The sequence below is a fragment of the Sceloporus undulatus genome, chromosome 3 (assembly GCF_019175285.1).
Source record: "Sceloporus undulatus isolate JIND9_A2432 ecotype Alabama chromosome 3, SceUnd_v1.1, whole genome shotgun sequence".
NCBI lineage: Eukaryota > Metazoa > Chordata > Lepidosauria > Squamata > Phrynosomatidae > Sceloporus > Sceloporus undulatus.
This window is the reverse complement of record NC_056524.1, coordinates 180,267,616-180,290,344: the sequence shown is the minus strand read 5'-3', so window position 1 is coordinate 180,290,344 and position 22,729 is coordinate 180,267,616. Positions and strand designations below refer to the sequence as shown.

Here is a 22,729-nt window from a genome sequence, read left to right as displayed (position 1 = left end):
TGCTGTGGGTTGGATAGGAGCTTTCCTGCATGTCAATCTTCTACAGGGAACAGAGTCCAGCATCTAGGGCCTTTTCACACTATATGGTTATAGCACTACGATTCCACTTTAATTGTTTTGGCATCCCATGGAATCCTACAGTTTGTAGTAGAGCTCTCTGGCATCAAGAAAAATGCAGGACATGACTAAGGTCCAAAACACACTGCAGAAATCATCCAATCTGAGACCGCTTTAACTGCCATGGCCCAATGCTAGAGAATTCTGGGAACTGTAGTTTTGTAAGACATTTAGCCGCCTCTGTCAGAGAGCTCTGGTGTCCCAATAAACAACAATTCCCAAGATTCCCTAGCATGGAGCCAGGGCAGTTAATACGGTCTTAAACTGGATGATTTCTCCAGTGAATGCTGGAACCAAATGAAAGGCTAAAGACACTGATATAGAAACCTAAATCCATGCTTCTTGTTGTGTGCCATCAACTTGTTTCCAACTGATGGTGACCCTATCATAGCAAGTTTCTTCAGAGAGGGAGTTTGCCATTGCCATCCTCTGAGGCTGAGAGAGGATGAGTTTACATGGCTGCTCATGGGGTTTATCACACTGGGGCTAATTTTGACATTAAAGAAAGATTAAAGCGCATCTACAGCATCCCACAAATAAAGTGAAAATGGCAAGTAATTGCATGAATGATTATCACAGCTCTCAAGCCACTACACCAGGCTGTCCATGCTCCAGATGGAGGACCTTTGGGGATTCCTCCAGGACAGAAGATAGAAATGGAGGACAAGTCCTGGAAAAGGAGGCTGCTTGGTCCCCCAGCCCATCTCCCTGAATGAATGTGAGAGAGCAAAGGGAGAATTCCAGAGGTTTCCAACTGATGGCAACCCTATATAAGCAAGGGGGAGGGTTTGCCATTGCCATCCTCTGAGGCTGAGAGAGTGTGACTTCCCCAAAGTGGGTTTACATGACTGAACCCTGGGCTCCAAAATAGTCTACACTAGGGTGATCATGCTCCAAATGGAAGACCTTTGGGGATTCCTCCTAGACAGAAGATAGAAATGGAGGACAAGTCCTGGAAAAGGAGGACATCTGGTCCCTGATCATGCAAGGAAAGAGAGCAAGGAAAGGGAGAATTTCCAGAGGAGGAGACCAAAGGAGGGCAATGCACACACACACAAAAGACTACACACAGAGACACACAGAGAGACACAGACACAGATTGGCTTTTCCCCACGCGCTTCCCTCTCGCCTCCTCCTCCTCCTCCTCCTGCTGAGCATAACGTGCAAGAAGAAGCAGAAGAAGCAGAAGGAGCTGTGCTGCTTCCAAAGCAGCATCTCTGGAGGCTGGTGAGAAGAAAGAGCCCTGGCTGGGCAGTGGGGTCCAGGAGTCTCTTGATGCGCTTTGGGACTGCTCTTCCTCCGGATCGGGGATGCATGCAAGCCTTGCAGAAGAGAGCCCTGGATCTGCTTGCCAGAACCTGACTGGGAGGAGGACCGCCTTGGAGAAAGTGGTACCCAAGCGAGCGCCCTCTGATGGAGGACCCCTCTAATGACACCCAGAGCCCTTTTGATGAGCAGCAGCCACTGCTGGAGGAGAGGCTCAGTGGCAGTAACACCAGCAGCACCAGCACCAGCAGAAGCCTGAAGGTGCTTTCCGGAGTCTTGTTGTCGCTTCTGGTGCTGAGCACCTTGGCCGGCAACAGTCTTGTCTGCCTGGCCGTTGTCCGCTTCCGCCACCTCCGGGCCAAGGTCACCAACTGGTTTGTGCTGTCGCTGGCTGTCTCCGACCTCTGCGTGGCCCTCCTGGTCATGCCCTGGAAGGCAGTCACTGAGGTGGCCGGGGGTGTCTGGCTCTTCGGGAGCCGCTTTTGCGACACCTGGGTGGCTTTTGACATCATGTGCTGCACGGCCTCCATCTTCCATCTCTGCATCATCAGCTTGGATCGCTACTGGGCCATCGCCAGCCCCTTCCGCTATGAGCGGCGGATGACCCAAGGACTGGCATCTGCCATGATTGCCCTGGCCTGGGCCCTCTCAATCCTCATTTCCTTTATCCCTGTCCAGCTCCACTGGCACAAAGCTGAGGAAGATAGGAGCCTTGATCCTCCACTGACGCCACCATCACAACACTGCGATGCAAGGCTCAACCGGACATATGCTGTCACCTCCTCCTTGATCAGCTTCTACATCCCCGTGTCCATCATGATTGGGACCTACACCCAGATCTACCGTATTGCTCAGGCTCAGATCCGCCGCATCTCCTCTCTGGAAAGGGCAGGAGGGCTCAGCTCGGCCCAAGGGAAAGAGCCAACCTCTTCTCTGAGGAGCTCGCTCTGCAAGGAGACCAAGGTTCTCCAGACCTTGTCCATCATCGTTGGGGTCTTTGTTTGCTGCTGGCTGCCCTTCTTTCTCCTCAACTGCCTCTTGCCCTTTTGTGAGTTGAGGCCAGATAGCAGTGGGGGCCCGGCCCAGGACTCTTGTGTCAGCCAAACCGTCTTCAATGTTTTCATGTGGTTTGGCTGGGCTAACTCATCGGTCAACCCTGTGATCTATGCTTTCAATGCAGACTTCAGACGGGCCTTTGCCAGCCTCCTGGGGTGCCGGGGCCACAGCCTCCCTTGTCGGGTTGCCAACAGCTCAATCGTTGAGAGAGTCAACTTGAGCAATGAGCTGGTGTCCTATCACCACAACTCTTCTTGTCACAAGGGTGGAGGCATCCCAGCTCCATTGCAACTACCTGCCATTGGTGCTTGGAGTCAGTCACCACCCCATACAGTGGATTTCCAAGGAGAGGAAGAGAGCTGCGGAAGACCCCTGTTAGAGGAAGAGAGGCCACCATCTTGTCTAGTCACTCACAGCAGTGATTCTAGAAATCTTGACCGGCCAGTTTTGCTCCCCTTTGAATGTGAGACTGAGATATCTTTGGAGACTCTTATTCCCTTTACAGAAACGGCTGGACCTTAGAATCTTTACAGAACCCCAACTCAGAACTAGGGCCCAGATATACATATAGATGGATGGAACCACCTTACAGCCTTAGAGGAATGAGGATGCAGAGGAGCATTATAAGAAAAGCCATGCTTGGTCAGGCCAAAGACCTGTTTAGCCCAACATTCAGTTTCTCACGGTGGTCAGCCACTTACATCCGGAAAGCTCTCAAGGAACTCATGTGGATAATAATACTTGTCACTATTCTTTGCCGATGACAGGAATACAGGAACATGCTATTTCTGAAGCTGGAGGCAACCTATAGCTATTACAACTATCATCCATGTGCTTATCTCTGTCTTCTTTTAAAGTCATTGTAAGTCATTTTTGATTTTCCAAAGAATGGTTTACCATACATCCCGGCAGTTGATCTGTTTCATTCTCTTGTAACCCTGGTTCTCATTGAGGTGGGAAACCTGTGTTTAAGTAGAGTTCATGATTACAAACACAGACACAAGCTTCTTCGTAGGGAATTATATGGCAGGGACTTAGGAGATCCAGAATTAGTCCCCACTAGGAAATGCACTGGATAACAATTGGACCAGTCACTCTGTCTCAGCCTGGCCCACTTCACAAGATAGTTGTGAAGATAAAGTGCAGAAGAGGATAAAATGGGAAGAAGAGCCTTGAACTCATTGAGGGAATAGTGGGATATAAATATAAACTTCCTCATATATATATATATATATATATATATATATATATGAAATTGTGTAAGTCCCATCGTTAATCTAAAACACTTATATTCAAAGCGGTTGGCTGCCAATCCTTGGGAACTTTCCAGGAAACAAAGAAGTCAGCAGTAGCTAATGAAGTAATACCAGCAAACATGGTACTAGTCCTTCAGCTGAGCAACGCTGGACTAAATAAAGCACAGATTCAGATTTATCAGTCTGTCTGTTGCAAAAGACATCCAGTTCTGCACAGAAAGGACTTTCTGCTGAAAGAATTCACAACAAATATTTAAGGCGATAGTTTGCTTTTCTGTATATTTGTATTAAATTATGCACATCCTGTTTCTAATTGTTCTGGTTGTGCCCTAAAGTTAAAAGAATATTTTGAACCATGAAAATGTTTACTTGTGTATTTATTTATTTGTTATTAAAGTAAATATTGCACTGAATACACAGCACAGATTTTACTTGGAAGGTATGAGGGGAGTCCATATGTTTTGCACAGGTGCTTTTAGTTGGCATGCATTTATGCTGAACATGAACTTTCATCTTTTGTGAAATTTTATTTCTTGCCTTGTTACCCCAAACTTTCAGAGCTGTATAAGTTTTAAGACTAAACCTTCTTTAATATTGAAATTTATATTAAATGAAATCATATAAGATTATGGAAGATCTGTTTATTTATGCATTCGTGCTTTCTCTCAGTGTATATCTTTAATGTGTAAACTATATCCCCAAAGATCACCATTAAAATAACTATATTCAGCATAAAATACATCATGCAGGTATGGTTATTTGGACACTGTGTCTGGATTTCAGAAAGCCTGAGGTGTGCATTTAAAATATCACATATCACAGTTATCATTGAAATTGTACTTGTATATGTTATGATTTTCCTAAATACCCTAAAGGCACCAGATCTCATCTGATCTTGGAAGCTAAGCAGGGTCAGCTCTTGGATGGGTGACTGTCAGCAAATGCCACATGCTGTAGGCTGTATTTCAGAGGAACTGGCAAAACAACCTCTGAGTATTCCTTCTTTATGAAAGTCATGGGGCTGCCATAAGTCAACAGGTGTCTCAAAGGCATGCACACGTACACACATACACTGTGCTTATGTTTGTTTTAAGACATGTGAAGTCAGTGGAGCTACTTTACAGCCATTAGAATGCAAAAATCAGGGTTTGTAAGTTTCCTGATTTCTTTTGGCACTGCTCAGCTTGCTGGAAAATAAAATCTTCTAGAAAATGGTGGTGGTGGGGAGATAAACCCATAAAATAAATTTCCATAAGGGAAAAATCAGTTTGGTTGCTAAAGAGGGAAGTTTGAAGTGTGCAATATGATTTTGCCAATGTTACACCTTTTGATCTAAAACCTGTATATCTTTACATTCACCTCAACCAGCCATTTTATTTCCTACTCTTGCCTCAAAATTTCTGGGAACAACTACAATCTGCTCATGTGGATTAGTTCTACAATTTGTGTCAATTATACTTGGACAGGTAGCAGCCCTTGGTTCCCTTCAGCAGCTGCTGGGGACCAACCCCTTTCTCTCATTTGGCCCTTAGCAAAGCTGTCTGCCATATTGATTTTCCCACAACCCCCTGGAATGCTCAGTTTAGCAACACTGCTATCTGGTAAGCCCATAGCCAAAACCATATTAAGGCATTTTGACAAAAGCTCCACTCTAATCTAGACTTGATTTCTGCAATAAGTATATGAATGGATTCAGAAAGAAATGCAATATAAGAGAAATAACAGGGGACACACCATTAAAGCTGTCACAAAGAAGCAGTAACAAAGTGGTCACAAAGAAGCAATTGCATGTGATAATCATTCATGCAATTACTTGCCATTTTCACTTTATTTGTGGGATGCTGTAGATGCGCTTTAATCTTTCTTTAATGCCAAAATTAGCCCCAGTGTGATAAACCCCATGAACAGATGGCCCAAAACACTGTGCTGCTCAAAGTCAACCAGTAGATGATGACCTTTACATTGTACCTAAAGCAGGGTTGAGCAACCTTCAGATGTCAGGGGCTTCACCTCCTCCCCAGGATCTCAAAAGGCCACAGCTATCCCACATATGCCATGGGAGGTGTTCAGAATTTTATACCCATCTCAGTTTGGGGCATGGAACTCAAGGAGTCTATAAATGGGCCAAACCACCATTGACTATTTTGAATCCTTTAAGGGGCCTGGACCTTTTGTAGTCATTTCTATTATTTCAAAAAATCTTCCATGTCCATGATCAGGTCTTCAGGATGGCCAAAATGATCCCAATTGATCTGTCATGCCCCATGAATGCTTCTGAGGGCTCGGTTGACCACTTTTATCCCTTTCAAGTAAGTCAACTAGATATACCCAGAGATTTTATAAATTACATAAGGTAAAAATCTTGCAAAACCATTGCCTGCTTTCACAAAAATGGGGGGAAATGTTTAATGCTTATATTACTTTTGCACCCCTCATCCCCAAATAAAGGCCCAAACACTAATGTAACAAACACTTTCCATTAAGTTACATATTTGTTCAATGCAATTCCACATAGATACCTGAAGTTCAGCTGTGTAATTGTTCACGCAGAAGTGTATGGCTGCTCAAAAGAGGTTGTTCACTATCAATGTGTGTGAGGCTTCATAAAATAAGGCCTTCTGTCATCTTCCTAAATACTAGTATGTACCATTGGATTCCTTACCCAGCCAGTTCTCACTGCTAACCATTGTCCTGTTCATGCATGGGTCTCTATAGAAGGCAATGGCTGGACCCCCAACATATGCCTTAGGTCTCACAAACAACCTGAATGGCCCTGGTATTACTCAGTTGAACATGCATTTTCCTGCAGAAGAGTTAAATTGAGTGATACTGTACTGTACAGTGTTTCCCATTCACAACATTTCCCCTTTTCATTTCCCCCTTCACAACAGTTGCGAACAAAACTTTTGATGGTGCCAGAGTGTCTTCATGTTAAGTGAGGACAAGAATGCTCACTCAGTCTTTTCGTAGATTTGCAGATCCAATAAACATATATCTCTGCCTGGGAAAGCTTCAATGGAAGTTCAATGGGAATTTCCCCAAGGTAACTGTGTATAGAATCACTCTTATTTAATATTTACTTCTCCTCAGGTAATTGACAGATATTGAAATAGTAGGTGACATACTGAGACCTAACCATGAAAGAAATTCAAGAATGATAGTGGCAATCATTCTGTATTGCAGTTATGGATTTATAACCTTGAGTTGTGGATCCGTAACAGCCCCATATTCAGTAAGACAATGAAGGATTTTATCACACAGGGTTTGAAAGCGGAATTAAAGCATCTTATCACACATGTGTCTGTCTAGTTACTGGTCTGTTGTCCATGTTGTTGGTATGCATCTTCTTGCTGACAGGAAAAACCTATCAATGCCTCCCAATTGTGCTTTTTCACTCATGATGCACGTGTGATAAGTTCACCCCAAAGCAGTTCTAATATGCAGACAGTTATGTGTTGTGAATGGGAGTGATTTCCCACTATACCTTGCTATTCTCAAGCAGACTGTTTTTCTTTTCTTTTTCTTTTTATATTTAATGGATTGCAATGATTATGCAATTGTGCTAAAAATAAAAATAAATACAGACTGAATGGCATGATGGGAAGGGCATGGAGCAGGGAAACAGGGCTATGAAGGCCAGCATGCAGAAGACAGCGGGTGGAACAGAAGCAACACCATGGCGATTTGGAAGACCTGTAGCGTTTATGGTAAATCTTACCTGCTCATCTGAATTCCAGTGGCTTCTCCTTGTGCTATTTATTTAAAATAGATATAGCTCACTTAATAGTAATGTCTGTGTAATTTTTGTATTTGCATGTAACTTACAACCATGCTGTATCATGAGGCTACAAAAGACTAGTAAATTAGCATCATGAGGCTACAAAGCACCAGTAAATTAGTATTATTCTCATGCATGTATGTTTTGGCTACCATTGAACCTCACCATAGTTTTCATGTTCTTAAAGCCTTATTCATTGGAATCATCTAGCAGGCCTGCCATTGTGGAATAGGATGAGATTGGAAGATGATACAAAATGGATAAAGAATGTATGGATAAGGAGGGTCAACTGTATTCAGTATTATCATAGTGGGGGGGAAACACTAGAGTTCTGTCTGTGCAAAGGATTTGACATGGCTTCCAACAATTTCAGAATTTTTTTTCCTGGTGAAGAGAACAACACATTCCAAAGTTAATTCTACTTTTAGTGAGATTTAATAGTGATCATAGGTCCTGGAAAAACATTTTCATTTTCATTTTAATGTTTGGAATTTTGGCCATTTTAGCATATTTGAAATATTTGAAATAACTGGAGAATGTTTCAGAACATGTCTCTAAATTATATAACACTAGGGTTCTTTATACTTTTCAGAAACAGTGGCAGTTCTTGGTAACAAAACAATGATGCATCCATCTGCTTCATTTGAGCTCAGAATGAACCTCTTGTCAAGAAATCTGCCAACACTTAAGTAGTGATGTGTCACTTTCTCCCCTTTTCTGTCCAAGGGTGCATCTGAACATAAACCAGACATATGAATTACTAAAGGGGTGGGAGGAATTAAAAAGCTTTTAAATAGTTTGTTGCTTATCATTTAGCTTCTTTTTAAACTCAAGATTTTATCTTTTTGAATGGAAAAGTCTAGTGAGTTCTTAACACTATTTCTTAAAAATATAAAATAGTTCAACAGTAATGCATTTACACAAAGCACCAGCTCCAGTCTGATCTTGGAAGCTAAGCAGGATCAGGCAGGTTAATACTAGGATGGGGGATCACCAATGACAAGTGCTGTAGGCTATATTTCAGACGAAGGAACTAGCAAAACCATCTCTTAGTACTCCTTGCCTAAGAAAACCCTATGGAATTCAACTTGAAGGAATTTATATATACATGCAATGTATTTACATAAAGTAAATATATATATTTTTTGCCTTTATATATTTGAAGTTACAACAAACACACTGCACCACGAGTCTACAAAGCACCACGCAATGAGCATTATTCCCATTGCATCGCATCATAAGTTATTCTTACAGCCATGTAAACACCAATTTAAGCATACAGTTATAACATTATGGGATTGGGGCATACTAGAAGTGTAGGCTTTAGCCCAAGAAACTGATTTTCTGTCTAGAAGCAAAGAAACTGACTGTGTGCATTCTATATTCTATCTATCTATCTATCTATCTATCTATCTATCTATCTATCTATCTATCTATCTATATTCTATTCATATATTCTATATGAAGTGATGTAATTCTATTACTTTTAAGACAGGAGAAGACAGAACCATGTCCTGGCAAATGAGTCAGAGTCAATATTTATCTGCGCACAGGCTATATAAGCAGGGTTTAAGACAGTGGTTCTCAACCTTCCTAGTGCTGCAACTCTTTAATACAGTTCCTCATGTTGTGGTGACCCCCAACCATAAAATTGTGGTGTCTCGGTTCCTAAGACCACTGGAAATATGTGTTTTCTGATGGTCTTAGGTGACCCTTGTGAAAGGGTTGTTCGACCTCCAAAGTGGTCGCAACCCACAGGTTGAGAACCACTGGTTTAAGAGGATCTGTACAATTAAGCAACTGATCTTCAGAGTTTATGTCCAACTAGAAACTATACATGCTCCTTCTCTGTATAAAGCATGTGCCTTCAAGCCACCTATTCATTTATGGTGACCCCATCAATTTAATGGGATTTTCTTAGGCAAGGAAAACGCAGAGGTGGTTTTGCTAGCTCCCACCACTGAAATATGGCTTACAGCACCTGGCATTCACTGGCAGTCATCAATCCAAGTAGTAAACAGGACTCACCCTGCTTAGCTTCCAAGAGCAGATGGGACTGGGTGCCTTTAGGGTATTTTTATTCTTTGGAGAAGAAGACTACAGTTCCCAGAATTCTCTGGCCAGTATAGTCAGTGGTCATGCTGGCTGGGGAATTTGGGAAGCTGTAGTACAAAGAGTAACTTTTCCAGTCTCTGCTCTTGCCTAGTTCATTTTGGTCACTGACTATCTTTGGCTGGAGTGTGAACATGTACAATGGCTATTTGGTTCATTTTGGCAGTTCTCTCACTTTACACATGCTCCACAGCATTTACCTGCAGTCCTACAGACCTAAAGCACTCTTCCTCAGTCTAGTGTCTTCCAGATTGTGTTGAGAGTTGTAGTCTACAGGACGCTACACTGGAGAAGGGTACTTTAAAGCAAGGGAATTTTTTTTAAAAAGTTTATCTTAGCTGAGTCTTCTTTTGTTGCTATAACATTTGTATTCATTAACTTTAGCTGTCTCATATATATATATATATATATATATATATATATATATATATATAGGCTGCAAGAAGGTGGTTTATAATTTTGATTGAAATCTTCACGGCTTGTGAGGTGTGGGAAGAAGGAGAAAACAGGCTGTGAACATACCTCCACCTCCACATTCGTTTCCATCTTTCTCCTCAGCTCCACATATGTCGATCTTGGTCTCACAAATACACTTTCTAGCTTTTTCTCCCATCTCAGTATTTGTCCTGGAGATGATTCCAAATTCCTGGGCAACACATCTGTCCTGAAGATCTATTTTTGTAGATGGAAGACCATGACTCATCTGCCTTGATGAAGAAAGCTAGTAATTGTTTTTCTTGAAGGGAGCAGGTGGGAAAGGGGTGTATAGCGTGAAGCCAAGAGATTTCAATTAACAATTTTAGGGTATTTAAGCATGATGCACAAAAGAGTTTGCTTCAGTATCTGCATCAAAACTGCAGTATATGGTCTGAGAACTCATCTGTATTACAAATGCCTCTCATTTGAATTTTTTTTCTTCCATAAGTAATAGAAATAAATAAATTCATTAAATTTATGCTCTGTAGGCATAAGTCTGACAGATGTAGGAAGTGGTTGTCTTCCCCCCACAATTTGCTTTGTTTGTTTACAATATGTATATGGATTGTCCCAGTAAAAATCTTCTTTTGGAAGTTCATAAGATGCAATAATAAAATAGAGAAACTGATCACCAACCAATAGCCACATGAAAAATTGCATTGGCAACCAAACTAATTATACAGTATCAGTTTTAAAAACACATAGCACATAAAGAGAGTGGGTTAAAAGCCACAGCTTTAGCATCATGAATTTAAAAAGCCTGGGAAAAATAAATAGATTTTCACTTGGGGTCAAACATGATTATGAAGAATAATTGGTTTGCACAAGTAATCCACTATACTATGCATTCTCTTTAAGAAAAAAAATAAGTATCGTTTTGGGATTTTTGAAGTTGGGCTAGACATAGATGGAACTAGCAGAAAGTAAAGAATGAAATGGTTATACATTTGCGTATATATAAATATATTCCCTCCCTCCCTCCCTCCCTCCCTCTCTCTCTATCTATCTATCTATATATATATTAGCATATACAATATACTTCCTGTCTATACTTCCATTTTGGTAGTGCATTTCTTCTTTTTTGGTTGAGAGGCTTATCTCTAAGGGATTCATGGATAACTGATTTGTGGATAGTGCCTTTGAGAACCAAGATTCCCCCCCCCCCCCCCCGCCCCATTTTTTTTTTCTTTTCTAGAGGAAGAAGACAGTGGTGCTTCGAAAGCTTGCATCATGTGTTTTGTATATTTTGTGCATTTTGGTTGGCTCAAAAAGGCATTGCTGGTTTGTGGATTTTGGAAGTTATTGTTCTTTACGGCCAGCACAGTTACCCCTGGATATGCCTTCTGTATTGGAGACTACCACATTGTAGCTGGAACAGGGGGATTTTAAAATCCAGTTAAATACAGTGGAGTAGTAAAATGGTGTCCCTTATATAATATGGGGAAATCAATGTTTGCTTTTTGGAATATATGTATAAGATTTTCAAGCCATAGATGCTTGAATAGGTGGATAAAGGAGGGTCAACTGTATGTAATGTATTTGAAACTTCCTGATAACTTGAAATATACTATAAAATGACATACAATAAAATGACATTTGTGCTTATGAATGGTTCTTAATGTCTGCAGGATACAAATAGTAATACTGTATATAAAGGCCTCTCTGTTTTTTCAAAAAGCTGCCAATAGGTGTCTCCTTTGAGCTGGAAAATGGATCTTTTGCTCTCTAATTTCTGTCTTCCAAATAGCAAATGAGAAAGTTATTATACAAGATGACCAGACATCCTCTTTTTTTTCCAGACATGTCCTGCATTTCAACCTTCTGCCCAGGAGGAATTCCAAAATGTCCTCCATTTTGAGCATGGCTAAGAAGCATGGATTTATATCTATATTTGGGTTTTTAGCCTTTATTTGGTAATGTCCAACATTTTCTTGAATTTCCTACATTTGGTGATGCCTGGTCTTCCTTTGGATAGAATATCTGGTCACTCTATTATTATAGCTACTGCATTCTGCAGTGTTAAAAACCACTGACTGATAAAATTATCACTTTTCCATAAATGTGATCAATAATATACATAGTCTTTTATCATTATCTGTTTTAAAAACTGTGGCCAGAATTCACCAAGGCAGTTACAAACACATACTCACCTTAGTTCTGAAGCTACGTATTGACTCCCAGCCTGACCCCATCCCAATCCCTACTTATTTAGCAGCAACCCCTGCAAGCAACAGGAGTCTCTTCCCCCATTGATTGGAAAGCAACTGACTGATGTTCCCACCTGCTGTCTATATTGTGACAGGCAGAAGCAAGAACCCTGTCACAATCCCCCTGCATCTGGAGATTGCATGCATAAATCAGGGTGGGAACATCAATCAACTGCTTCCCAATTGGCAGAGAAACAAACCCTCATCAATCACAGCAGCTGCTATCTGGTAAGTGAGGATTGGGGCATTTCACATTCCCTATGTAGCTCCTAAACATTTAGAGATCATGTATATGAATCGGTTACAAATGCAGAACTCTAGGATTATATTTTTATTTTCCATATGCACAAAGTCATGTTCAAAAGTAAAATCTTCCAAAAAAAAAATCTACAGAGCCATTGAAATAACAACATAGTAATAGGCATATAAATAGCCACCAGTTATGAAACTTCTGTAGATTAGAATAGTTTCTCTAATTTCTCCCCATCTCTCTCCTGTTCTTTCTCAGCACCATCACAGATGGGGTAGTAAAAGTTTTCATTCATGGGAATTTTTTTTCTCCATTCGTATCTACAAGGCTCCATTGTATAAACAAGAGAAACTAATGAGTAACACACTACAGTTTAAAAAAAAAAAAAACTGATGAGATCCACTTGGTAATTTGCGTGGAAAGGCACCACTTACATACGTCTTGTGGATCTGAGTGTGGTATTGTGTTTGGAGTGCAGAACTAGGACTCTGGGAGACCTGGGTTTGAATCCTTGCATAGCCACAAAACCTCAGTGGGTGGCCTTGGGCAAGTCACATTCTCAGCCTTAGAAGAAGTCAGTGACAAATCTCCTCTGAACAAATATTGCCAAGGAAACATTAGGGCTGTCATAGGTCAGGGTGGACTTGGAGGCCCATAACAAGAACAACAAATTCTAGTTGGGACTAACAGTGGTATTTTGGCCTTTAAACAGCTATCAAAGCCAAAATCAAGATCCGTAGATGTATAGCTCTTCAATGAGAGAGGCAATATTTGCCACAGAGACTCAAAAATAGGGTGAGCCCTTTACTAATCAGTAACTTCTCCACACACAAATTGGTGGGTCTGAAATGTAAAATGTGGTAGATGTGGCATCAAGAGAGGAAGTTGTGGGTTGAGATGAGAAGGCCATCAAATGCATCAAAACCTTTGATTGGAGGTTATCCATCTGGCCCAGAAGATACCTAGTTATAAATAACTTGTTACAAATAACTATGACAAAACTAAATTATAACATGTCGGGATAGTTTGTATTTTCTGATGTTAAATGTGTGTGTATGTGGAATTTACAACAAATTTAAAGAGTGAGTTGGGAGGCTCCTAAGTGGTGGAGCTTATTCATTCTTTCAATCTCTCAGACAAAAACCCCTGCATCTGCACTGCAGAAGTAATCCAGGTTGCCACCAATTTAACTGCCACGGCTTAATGCTATGGGATTCTGGGAATTGTAGTTTGTTTTTGTACCAGAGCTTTCTGACAGAGAAGGCTAAATGTGTCAAAAACTACAATTCACAGAATTCCATAGCATTGAGCCATGACAGTTAAATTGATGTCAACCTGGATTATTATAAGGTAATTTAAGTGTCCCAAGGCTTCAGCCTTTGGTAAGGAAACAAATATATATATTATAATAATATCAAAAACATCAAGGCCAAGCCTGTTAGGATTTAGCTTTAAACTAGCAGAGTAGCAGAAATGTGCCTTTGTCTAACTATACTTTCCTAAGAACTGAGACTGACTCCAAAAACAACACAAGTAGCTTGTAGTTCAAGACAAAAGTTTACTAATGGCTTTAATCCATATTTACATAAAAGCTATATCCTAATCTAGCTAGTTAATAGTTTAGGTAGAAAAGTAGTCTTTATCTCACTATCTGTCCAAAGAAAGTTGAGAGATGAGGAAGATTAAAAAGATGCAGTTCAGTTGAAAATCTTGGAGAGAAAGCTCACTAGTCTCAAAGTGTGGAAGGGTCCAGAAGTGCAAAGGCAGTCTTGTGGGGGTTCCTATGAGCTGCAGGTCTGTTTATCCCATGGCCTACTCCTGGTATAAATGGACACTATACCCTCCAACATTTCACAGATGAAAACTGGGATATGTCTGGCCAAGCAATATCTGGCTCAATGGTTAAATGCCTGTACTGCAGCCACTCACTCAAAACCACAAGGTTGTGAGTTCAAGACCAGCAAAAGGGCTCAAGCTTGACTCAGGCTTGCATCCATCCAAGGAGGTCGCTAAAATGAGTACCCAGATTGTTGGGGGCAAATTAGCTTAAAGTTGTAAACTGCTTAGACACTGCTTAGGCGGTATGGAGCGGTATATAAATGAAGCTTGTTTGTTTGTTTGAATGTGGTCAAAATGGCAAAAGTTATTAATAAGCAAGAAAACACAATCTGTTAAGAGCTGCATCAGTTTGCTTTTGTCTGAACCTAGTGGCTTCCACTTCCTCTTCTCCTCTCCTGCCAGCTGAGTTAGTAGAACACAAACTACTTTTGGATTTTGAACGGAGGCCCCATTCTTACTAGCCCATTTGCTCTGAATAGAACTGGGCAGATCTGGTTGCCCCCATACCGAATCTGTATGTTCACACTACCCTTTACCTTGATCGATGCTATTTGCCCCTCTGAAGTTCACATTTGCAGTACCGCTTTCAAATGGAGCCTTCTTTGTTGTCAAATTCACTTCTGCTTTCGTCAAAGATGACATATCCTACAGCCATTGGCCAACCGAATGGGTGCTTTCCCCCTCCTTTAAAAAAAAAAAACAACTGGTGGCAGTGTGTGCATATTCTGTCAACTTGTCAAATTTAAAAACCTCCAGGTGTGTGTGTATTGTGTGTATTTGGGTCATTACAGATTATGACAACCCTAAAACGACTCCATCCTGGGGTTTTCTTGGCAAGATTGGTTCCGAGGAGATTTTCCATTGCCTTTCCCCTGAGGCTGAGAGAGTGTGACTCCCTCAAAGTCATGGGTTTCCACAGCCTTCCCTCTGAATGCCAGCTTCTAGCTTCCCCTTTGCTTCCAGCCCAGTATTTCCTCCTCTTTGGGACCTCTTCCCTTCACTTCACTTCCAGCCCAATGCCACCTCTGAAGACCTTGCCTCCCCCCGATGCCAGCCCCTTCCCTTCCTTCCCAAAGCATGCGCATAATCTGTCACAATAATAATAATTAATAATAATACCTCACCTCAGAATGCCATCTCTGCATCCTCTTTTTTGCTTTCCCTCCGATTGCCACCCCAGAATGCCATCTCTCTTTACATACACATATGGAGCAAAAGCATTCATACATTGTATCAGTTTGCCAAAAAGGAAACATAAGCATTCACATATTCTGTCACATACACACATAAAAAATAATTTTTTAAAAAATGCCACTTGCAAAGTGAGGTGCCGTGCCGACAGCAAGCAAACGAAAGGGAAATGTAGCACAAGCAGACACATTCTATCAATATGTATCAATCTGTAGAACAAGCATTCACATAATCTGTCAAAAATAAAATTACAAAAAAAAAGAGAGAGAGAAAAGCTGCCTGCAAGAGGAGAGGCATGTTCCGCCCTCTGCCCCCTCTGCCCTAAATCCCTCCCTTGAACTTGACCTGATCACATTTGCCGGCAGCAGGGAAGAAACGGGTTTTCCAAAAAGAAACAGGAAATAATCCACTTTTGGAAAATCCACTCTAAGGGGGATTTGCCCTTGATCTGGTGTGAAAGACCCTGATCTTGATGTGTTAAAACTGGTGCCAATGGGAACTTCCCACTTTTAATCAGGATTACAATTTGGTATGAAACATAGTCTGAATGGCCCCTCAATTTGCAGCAATCAGAGTAAGCTGAAGAAAAAGGGAGAAAATGAGAGGAAGAGAGAAAAACTGGGACATTTTAAAAGCAGCTGAAACGTGGAATGGCAAAAGATTAATTGGGACTGCCCTTGCCAAACTGGACAATTGGAAGGTATGGAACAATTCTGCAATTTTATTGGGGCTACATCAAGTGTGGGGGGGACCCTGCTGTCATTGGAGATTCCTATTCTCCCTTGTAGGTATGTATATAATGAGCACAGTGTATTGGAAATGCAGAATGCTATTCTCAGTGGCTGGTGAAAAAGCCAGGACTGAGACTAGAAGGCATGGTTCTGCTGCATTCTGGTGAGAACAGTGTTTAGAAATATCACAGCCTTCCAGCAATAATGAAACATGGGGCAGGTTCCTCCTTGATCAGTCTTCTCCAATCAGGCCCTTGAGATGATCTCAGCAAATCATAACAGAAAGACCAATCAATTCAACCAATTCATCAACACTGCTGCAATTACAATAGAAAAAGAGAAGAGTTTCTATTTCTAAGGATGCAAATATTACCTTATTTTGTCCTCACATACAAAAATGAGTAATTTCCACAGCTTTCTCTCACTGTAGGGGAAAATGATATTTTTGTGTAGTATTGTTCCTAGATTCACATATCCCAAAATATTCTAGGGAATTATTTAGCCCAGAAATATGTGTATTCTCTCTGTGCAAAACCATGGCTATTCTGTCTAAAATACACAATTTCCTGTGCAGAAAACATGTCTTATATGCCAAAAGTGGGGATCTGGAACAAAATCCATGTGTATTCTGTACAGAATAATTCCTTAGAATGCTTCAAGATGTGTGAATACAAGGAAAAAAGTACAAAAATCTTGCTGCTATGCTTATTCTTCCTGTTAGAGATTTTCAGGTCTTGGGAAAACCTTTTCTCAGCCAGGAAATGAATAACAACAAATATTCTTTGCACAGATAAGGCTGAAAATGGTAAGGCTAAAATTATAAATTGAACAAAAAAGACAAAGAAAGAAAAATTTCCATTCAACATTTGTTGCTTTTTTTTTAGTTCTGTTAAGATCAGGGTTCAAATCTCTGCTCAGCCAATAAAACCCACTGGGTTACCATGGCCAAGTCACACTCGCTCAGCTTCAAAGGATGGCAATGGAAAACCCTCTCTGATTAAACTTGTCAAGAAAATCCTATGATAGGCTCGCCTTAGTGTTGCCATAGGTTGGAAACAACTTGAAGGTACACAACACACACAGATAAGCCCCCATACATTAGGATATTTTAGGGATGAAGTCAGAATAGAGGTGGAGGATTATTTTTAAACAAAAAATTGAGCTGTGGGAACTATACAGTGGTGCCTCGGGTTACGAAATTAATTCGTTCCGCGGCACCGTTCGTAACCCGAAAAGCCTTCGTAAGCCGAATTGCCATAGGCGCTAATGGGGAAAAGCCGCGATTCCGTGCGAAAAAGCCGAAAAAAGCACCAAAAGTTTTTTCGTAACCCGAAAAAACATTCGTAACCCGAAACAATAATTCCCTATGGGATTTTTTCGTATCCCGAAAATTTCGTAACCTGGGTATTTCGTATCCCGAGGTACCACTGTATAGAACAAATAACAGTGTAGAATAAGACTATCGTCACCATCACCACCATCATTTATACGTTACTCTTTCCCCAGATTTGGGATTCAAGGTGGCTTAAAACTTAAACCAAGTACAATGCAGCTAAAAATACAATGTGCCCTTGGTATCTGATGCGGTTTGGTTCCAGGACCCCCTGTAGATTCCAAAATACATGGATTCTCAAGTCCTATTAAATACAATGGATAATAAATTGGTGTCCCTTATATAAAATGGCAAAATTAAAGTTTTCTTTTTAGAGTTTACATATTTTTGAATATTTTCAAACCATGGATGCTTGAATCCATGGATAAAGAATCAGTGGATAAGGAGAGTCAGCTGTATACAAAGATTAAAATGAAGATAGAATTAAACTGTTCATAGTGTTAAAACTATTTAGCATTACCCTTTAAAAGGATGAAAAGCAGTTAAAACTATTCAGTAAAAACAATACATCATCGTCTAAAGTCCTTCCTTTTAAAACTTTCAGTTCTGAAAACCTGCCCAAATAAAAAAGTCATTGCCTTCTGTTGGAAGCAAAGCAAGGAGGGGACTATTCTGGCCTCTTCAGGAAAGTAGTTCCAAAGCCTAGGGGCAGCCACCAAGAAGGCCCTAGCTCACATTTCTACCAGCTGTGCCTGTGAAGGTGGTGGGGCTGAGGGAAGCTGTTGTCTTGAGTACATTTCACCGATTGTTTATTCTGTTCTGTTGCTTGGTTGTTGTTGTTGTTGTTGTTTCCGTCTGTAAGTGCAAATACACAGGAGACCTGAATCCAAATCATGGTGAGAAGAATACGTTCCTGTTTCACCTGAGCTGCAGCGAACAAGCAAGGCAAATTGTATAGAAGTCTCTATCTGACCGTGCTGGTGAGAAATTAGAAAATATGTGTGGATAAGCACATTTTGGTCAAACAGAAGTTTGAAAAAGACAGCTGGGGACATAAAGATCCCACATTTGAATACGTAGTTGGCTGCTTTGGAGTGGGGCAATGAAGGTAAAAATCATCATCATCATCACCACCAACACCATCCAGTATGTTCATGGCTGTATTAATTTTGTACAGTTTATTCAGTCTGGAAAAATCTAGAAAATCTGGAATCTGGAAAAAAAATTCCATCAAAATTATCTCTCTTAAAAGGTGCCTTTCTTAAAAGTGATACAAACTGAAAAATGACTACTTGTCATCACTCCAAGACTACATAAAAGTTGCATAGTTTGGGGTCTACCACTGTTAGATATGTTTATGTGCTTTAAAGAAACCAGCATTGTAACCTTTGCAAAGCATAACCACCAACAGCCATTTTAGGACTCTGTTGATGAATTACTTTGATTCAAAGGTAATACTGTAAAGTGATGAATTTGAACAGATCAGAGGTTGTATTCCACTCTCTGCTTAACTTCCCGGGTCACCTTTAGTCAATCACCCTCATTCCCTCCCTCTCAGCCAGTTTAATAGAGGAGACTCAGAGCTTGGAAAAAATAACTTTTTGGACCATAACTTTCCAAATCCCCCCAACCAGGATGACCAAGCTCTGAGTTAGCTCCTTATGTGCCAATCTGATCTTTTTAAAAGAGAGAGAGAGGCACAAATGTGATGAACACATTAAAAACAAATAAGAACAAACAGAAAGCTTTGTAACACCTTAAATGTTTATGTGGCATAAGCGCTCATGGATTAAAGTCTGTTTCAGCAGGTGCCTCAGAGACAAGGGGCTATCATTCACAACATCTTATGCCAAATAAATCTTGTTCATCGTTGAGTTGCCACAAGCATTGTTATTTTTGGCTTTTTGCAACAACCTGCTATAGTTACTCTCCATGCCCCACCTTCCGATACAACTGTAATAAAAATATCTTCAAAGTCATGAAAGGAAGAAGTGCTTAGCGATTGTTCCCAAAAGCAGTGGATCCCATTATTTCTATCTATTTGAGATGTTGCCTATAGTCCATTAAGGAACAGAAATGGAGAGCTCTGTGTCAAAGGAAATTTGGTCCCGTCCCCCCCAGATGCTCCTCTTGCTCTCTCTGTGGGTTGAGCATATATGTGTGTGTGTGTCTGCATGCATAAAACTGGGGAGGGGCATAGTCTGAGGTTGGTCCCTTTCTGAGCTGTTGCTAACACATGCATGCTCTGGACGCCCTCCTTAGCAGAAGCTAATCCTGTATGCAGATTTGCATTTTTCCTGCAAAGCTCCTTGTCTTTCACAGTCAACGGTAAGTGTAACCAGAAAGAAGTAAAGGAAGAAGGGAAATGCTCTGTACTGGGAAGACTTAAGTTAGTTTGCAGTTTTTGGAAACACAGTAAAAAAGAGATTTCTTCTTGAATCATGCTGGTTTGCACCCATGCATACCAATATCTTGTGGATTTTTTTTTAAAGCAGCACCAAACTGGAAAGGCTATTTTGCATTTGGGAAAGGCATGAAAGAAAAGTCTGGGAAAGGGGGGCGGGATGGAGAGCAAAGAAAGCCATGGCAGTAGAAAATAATAATAAAAAAAAATTTTTCCCCCCCCCCCCCCTCACCCAGTCTTTCAGGAATAATTTTTTTAAGAAAATCAAATGAAGCATTTTTGTTTCTGTTTTAACTGAATGCAGTCAGTGCATGTACTCTAATCATATGAATGGCACATGAGGAGAAATAGCAAGTTGTAGAATGTAGCATCTTTCTGTTGATTGTAGAAATGAGGTGTCTTTTTTGCTTTGTACTTAGCAATCATACATTTGTCATGGGAGGTAATCTGCCCTTGTGTAAATCCAAAGAGGCAGGAGTTTTCCTAACTATGGAATTCCATTGATATAAATGTATTAGAGGCTATCCCTGGCTGAATGCAAAGTCTTTAGCTGATAGCAGATTGTTACACATGCCTAACAATGGTAAGCCTCTGCCAGGATTGCTCCCACTGGGAGCACTATTTGCTGGAGAGGGTCACAACTCACGCATGGAACTGAGAATGTGTTAAAGAGGTACTAGCGATTTCTCCTCATCTTGATTGTTTTCATCTATGTGCTATTGATCCATTTCTGTCTCCATAGGACTTGGTTGGGGAATGTCTGGGACTCGTCACCTGGCTGTTTATCACTGATGCTCTTGAATGACTAGCGTCACCAGCTCCATTAACTTCAGGAAATGAAGCTCCCACAAATGCTTCCCCTCATCTTGCTCTTCCTCAGCTGCCTGGAAGGTAGTAGTGGCAAGAAGAGTAAAGAGAGCAGTGAAAAAGTGCAGCCTTCCTTCCCCTGGGCACAGTCTGGACAGTTCTCTACCTCAAACAAACACCTGTGCACTTGGCAATTGGTCTTCGAGGAAGGAGCCTCTGAGCTCCAGCTCACTTGTCATTCACCAGGAGAGGATGGCAGCCGGGACCAGCAGTGTGTCTACCGGGGCCAGCCAGAACGATGTGCTGCCTACAGCTCCAAAGGCCGCCAGTTCTGGAAGCAGATCCTGGGCAAGCTCCGCAAGAAGCAACACCCATGCCAGGAGACAAGTCCACTCAAATCTCGGCTTTGTAGTGGCAAGAAGGGAGGATCTGAAGCACAGCTGCACCTGGTTGTTACCACACTTAGCACAGATGCCCCAGTGACTACAGAGGGCACTACTAAAGGGAAACCCAAGGGGAAAGGCCGATCCAAGGACCCGCCAGCACTACAGAAAGCATCCAGGGACCGGGGGCAAGGCAGCCCAGTGAAGTCCGATGCCCCAGACAAGCGGAACAAAGGGGGAAGGAGGAAAGGAAGTCCCAACTCCTCTGTAGCCCCAACCCAGACACCACCTTGGCAGTTGACAGCTGTTGTGGAAGGATCCGAACAGCCTACAGAGCTCAATGCTGATGTGGTAGAGGCCTACTGTGAAGAGAAGTGGCACTCCCTATGTAATTTCTTTGTGAATTTCTGGAATGGCTGAACTTGGAGCACCAAAAGAAGAATGGGGCATGGGGGGGGGGAGTGGAAGTGTACAGTAGAAAGCCTAGTTAGAAATAGGGTTGGAAGGCAAGCGGTATACTTTTGGACAGGGCTTGGAAATTTTTTTGGGGGGGGACTGCAACTCCCATAATCTCCCAGCCAGCATGGTCAATGGTCATGTTGACTAGATGATTCTGAGAGTAGTGCTCCCCTAAAAGGAACTTTTCCATGGTTTGGGTTTGGGATAATAAAACAGGAGTAAAGAAGAGGTGAATGAAAGGAAGAGCCAGTAGAACATGTGCAGATGAAAGCCAAAAGAATATGAGGCACAGATTTGGGATTATAAGGGGGCAGTGTGCAGCAATGGGTTTTGGTGGGGACTTATTAATTTACTCATTTCTACTAATCATGCAGCAGCTGCTAATGAAGAAATGAAGGATAAGGAGTTGTGGGTAGCAAGAAAGGCATGCCCTTCTTTCTATGTTAAGCATACTCTGGCAACAAGTAGGTTGCTCTGCTGCATCAGATAATTTGTTCCCTATCACTACAAAGTAGGTAACCCCCTATTAATAAAAAAAACAATAGTGGAAGTAACATGTTTGAATTATTGATCAAGTTCTTCCTTCTATACCTAGAAAATATCTAACATGTGTACCAACATTCAGTGATGCATATGCTGCTAGGTGTTAATTCTGTTAGATAATAATAAATGAAATTCTTTTACAGCAGCCTGCTATTGTGATTTTATTGTGTTGCTGCTGTCTCTTTTTCTGTCTTGGATCAAGGCATCAAGACTATAGATTTTAACTGGAGGTTGTGCAAGTAATTACAATTCCCCAAATCCCTCAGCCAGAATTTTTGGATTCTAGGCCTTATAACAAAAAAAAAAATGTTAGTTTTCCAAGCTTTGTTTTAAAGCCCACTATGGTCTCATCTGCACTGCAGAAATAACCCAGTTTGGGTTATGGAATATGGAATATGGGTTATGGAATATGGAATTCCAGCTATGGGATTCTGGGAACTGTAGCTTGCAGTGGCACCAAATCTCTCATATAAAAGGCTAAATATCTCATAAAACTGCAATATCTCACAAACCTACAAAT

General features: G+C 41.2%; 2 protein-coding genes across 2 annotated transcripts; both read left to right on the top strand.

Moving 5' to 3' along the window:
• The first annotated feature begins 1,298 nt into the window (after positions 1-1,298).
• On the top strand, positions 1,299-4,420 carry LOC121924869 (D(1) dopamine receptor-like). Its single transcript, XM_042456370.1, has one exon. The coding sequence runs from the start codon at positions 1,531-1,533 to the stop codon at positions 2,959-2,961; it is 1,431 nt and encodes a 476-aa protein (XP_042312304.1). The 5' UTR covers positions 1,299-1,530; the 3' UTR covers positions 2,962-4,420.
• Positions 4,421-19,821: 15,401 nt separating this feature from the next.
• On the top strand, positions 19,822-22,341 carry FGFBP3 (fibroblast growth factor binding protein 3). Its single transcript, XM_042459283.1, has 2 exons — positions 19,822-19,941; positions 20,760-22,341. Exon 2 carries the CDS (start codon positions 20,854-20,856, stop codon positions 21,625-21,627), a length of 774 nt encoding a protein of 257 aa, XP_042315217.1. The 5' UTR covers positions 19,822-19,941; positions 20,760-20,853; the 3' UTR covers positions 21,628-22,341.
• Positions 22,342-22,729: the final 388 nt, after the last annotated feature.

Excerpts from the sequence above, each read along its gene's own strand:
- LOC121924869 (XM_042456370.1), top strand. The coding sequence starts at position 1,531 with ATGGAGGACCCCTCTAATGACACCCAGAGCCCTTTTGATGAGCAGCAG.
- FGFBP3 (XM_042459283.1), top strand. The coding sequence starts at position 20,854 with ATGAAGCTCCCACAAATGCTTCCCCTCATCTTGCTCTTCCTCAGCTGC.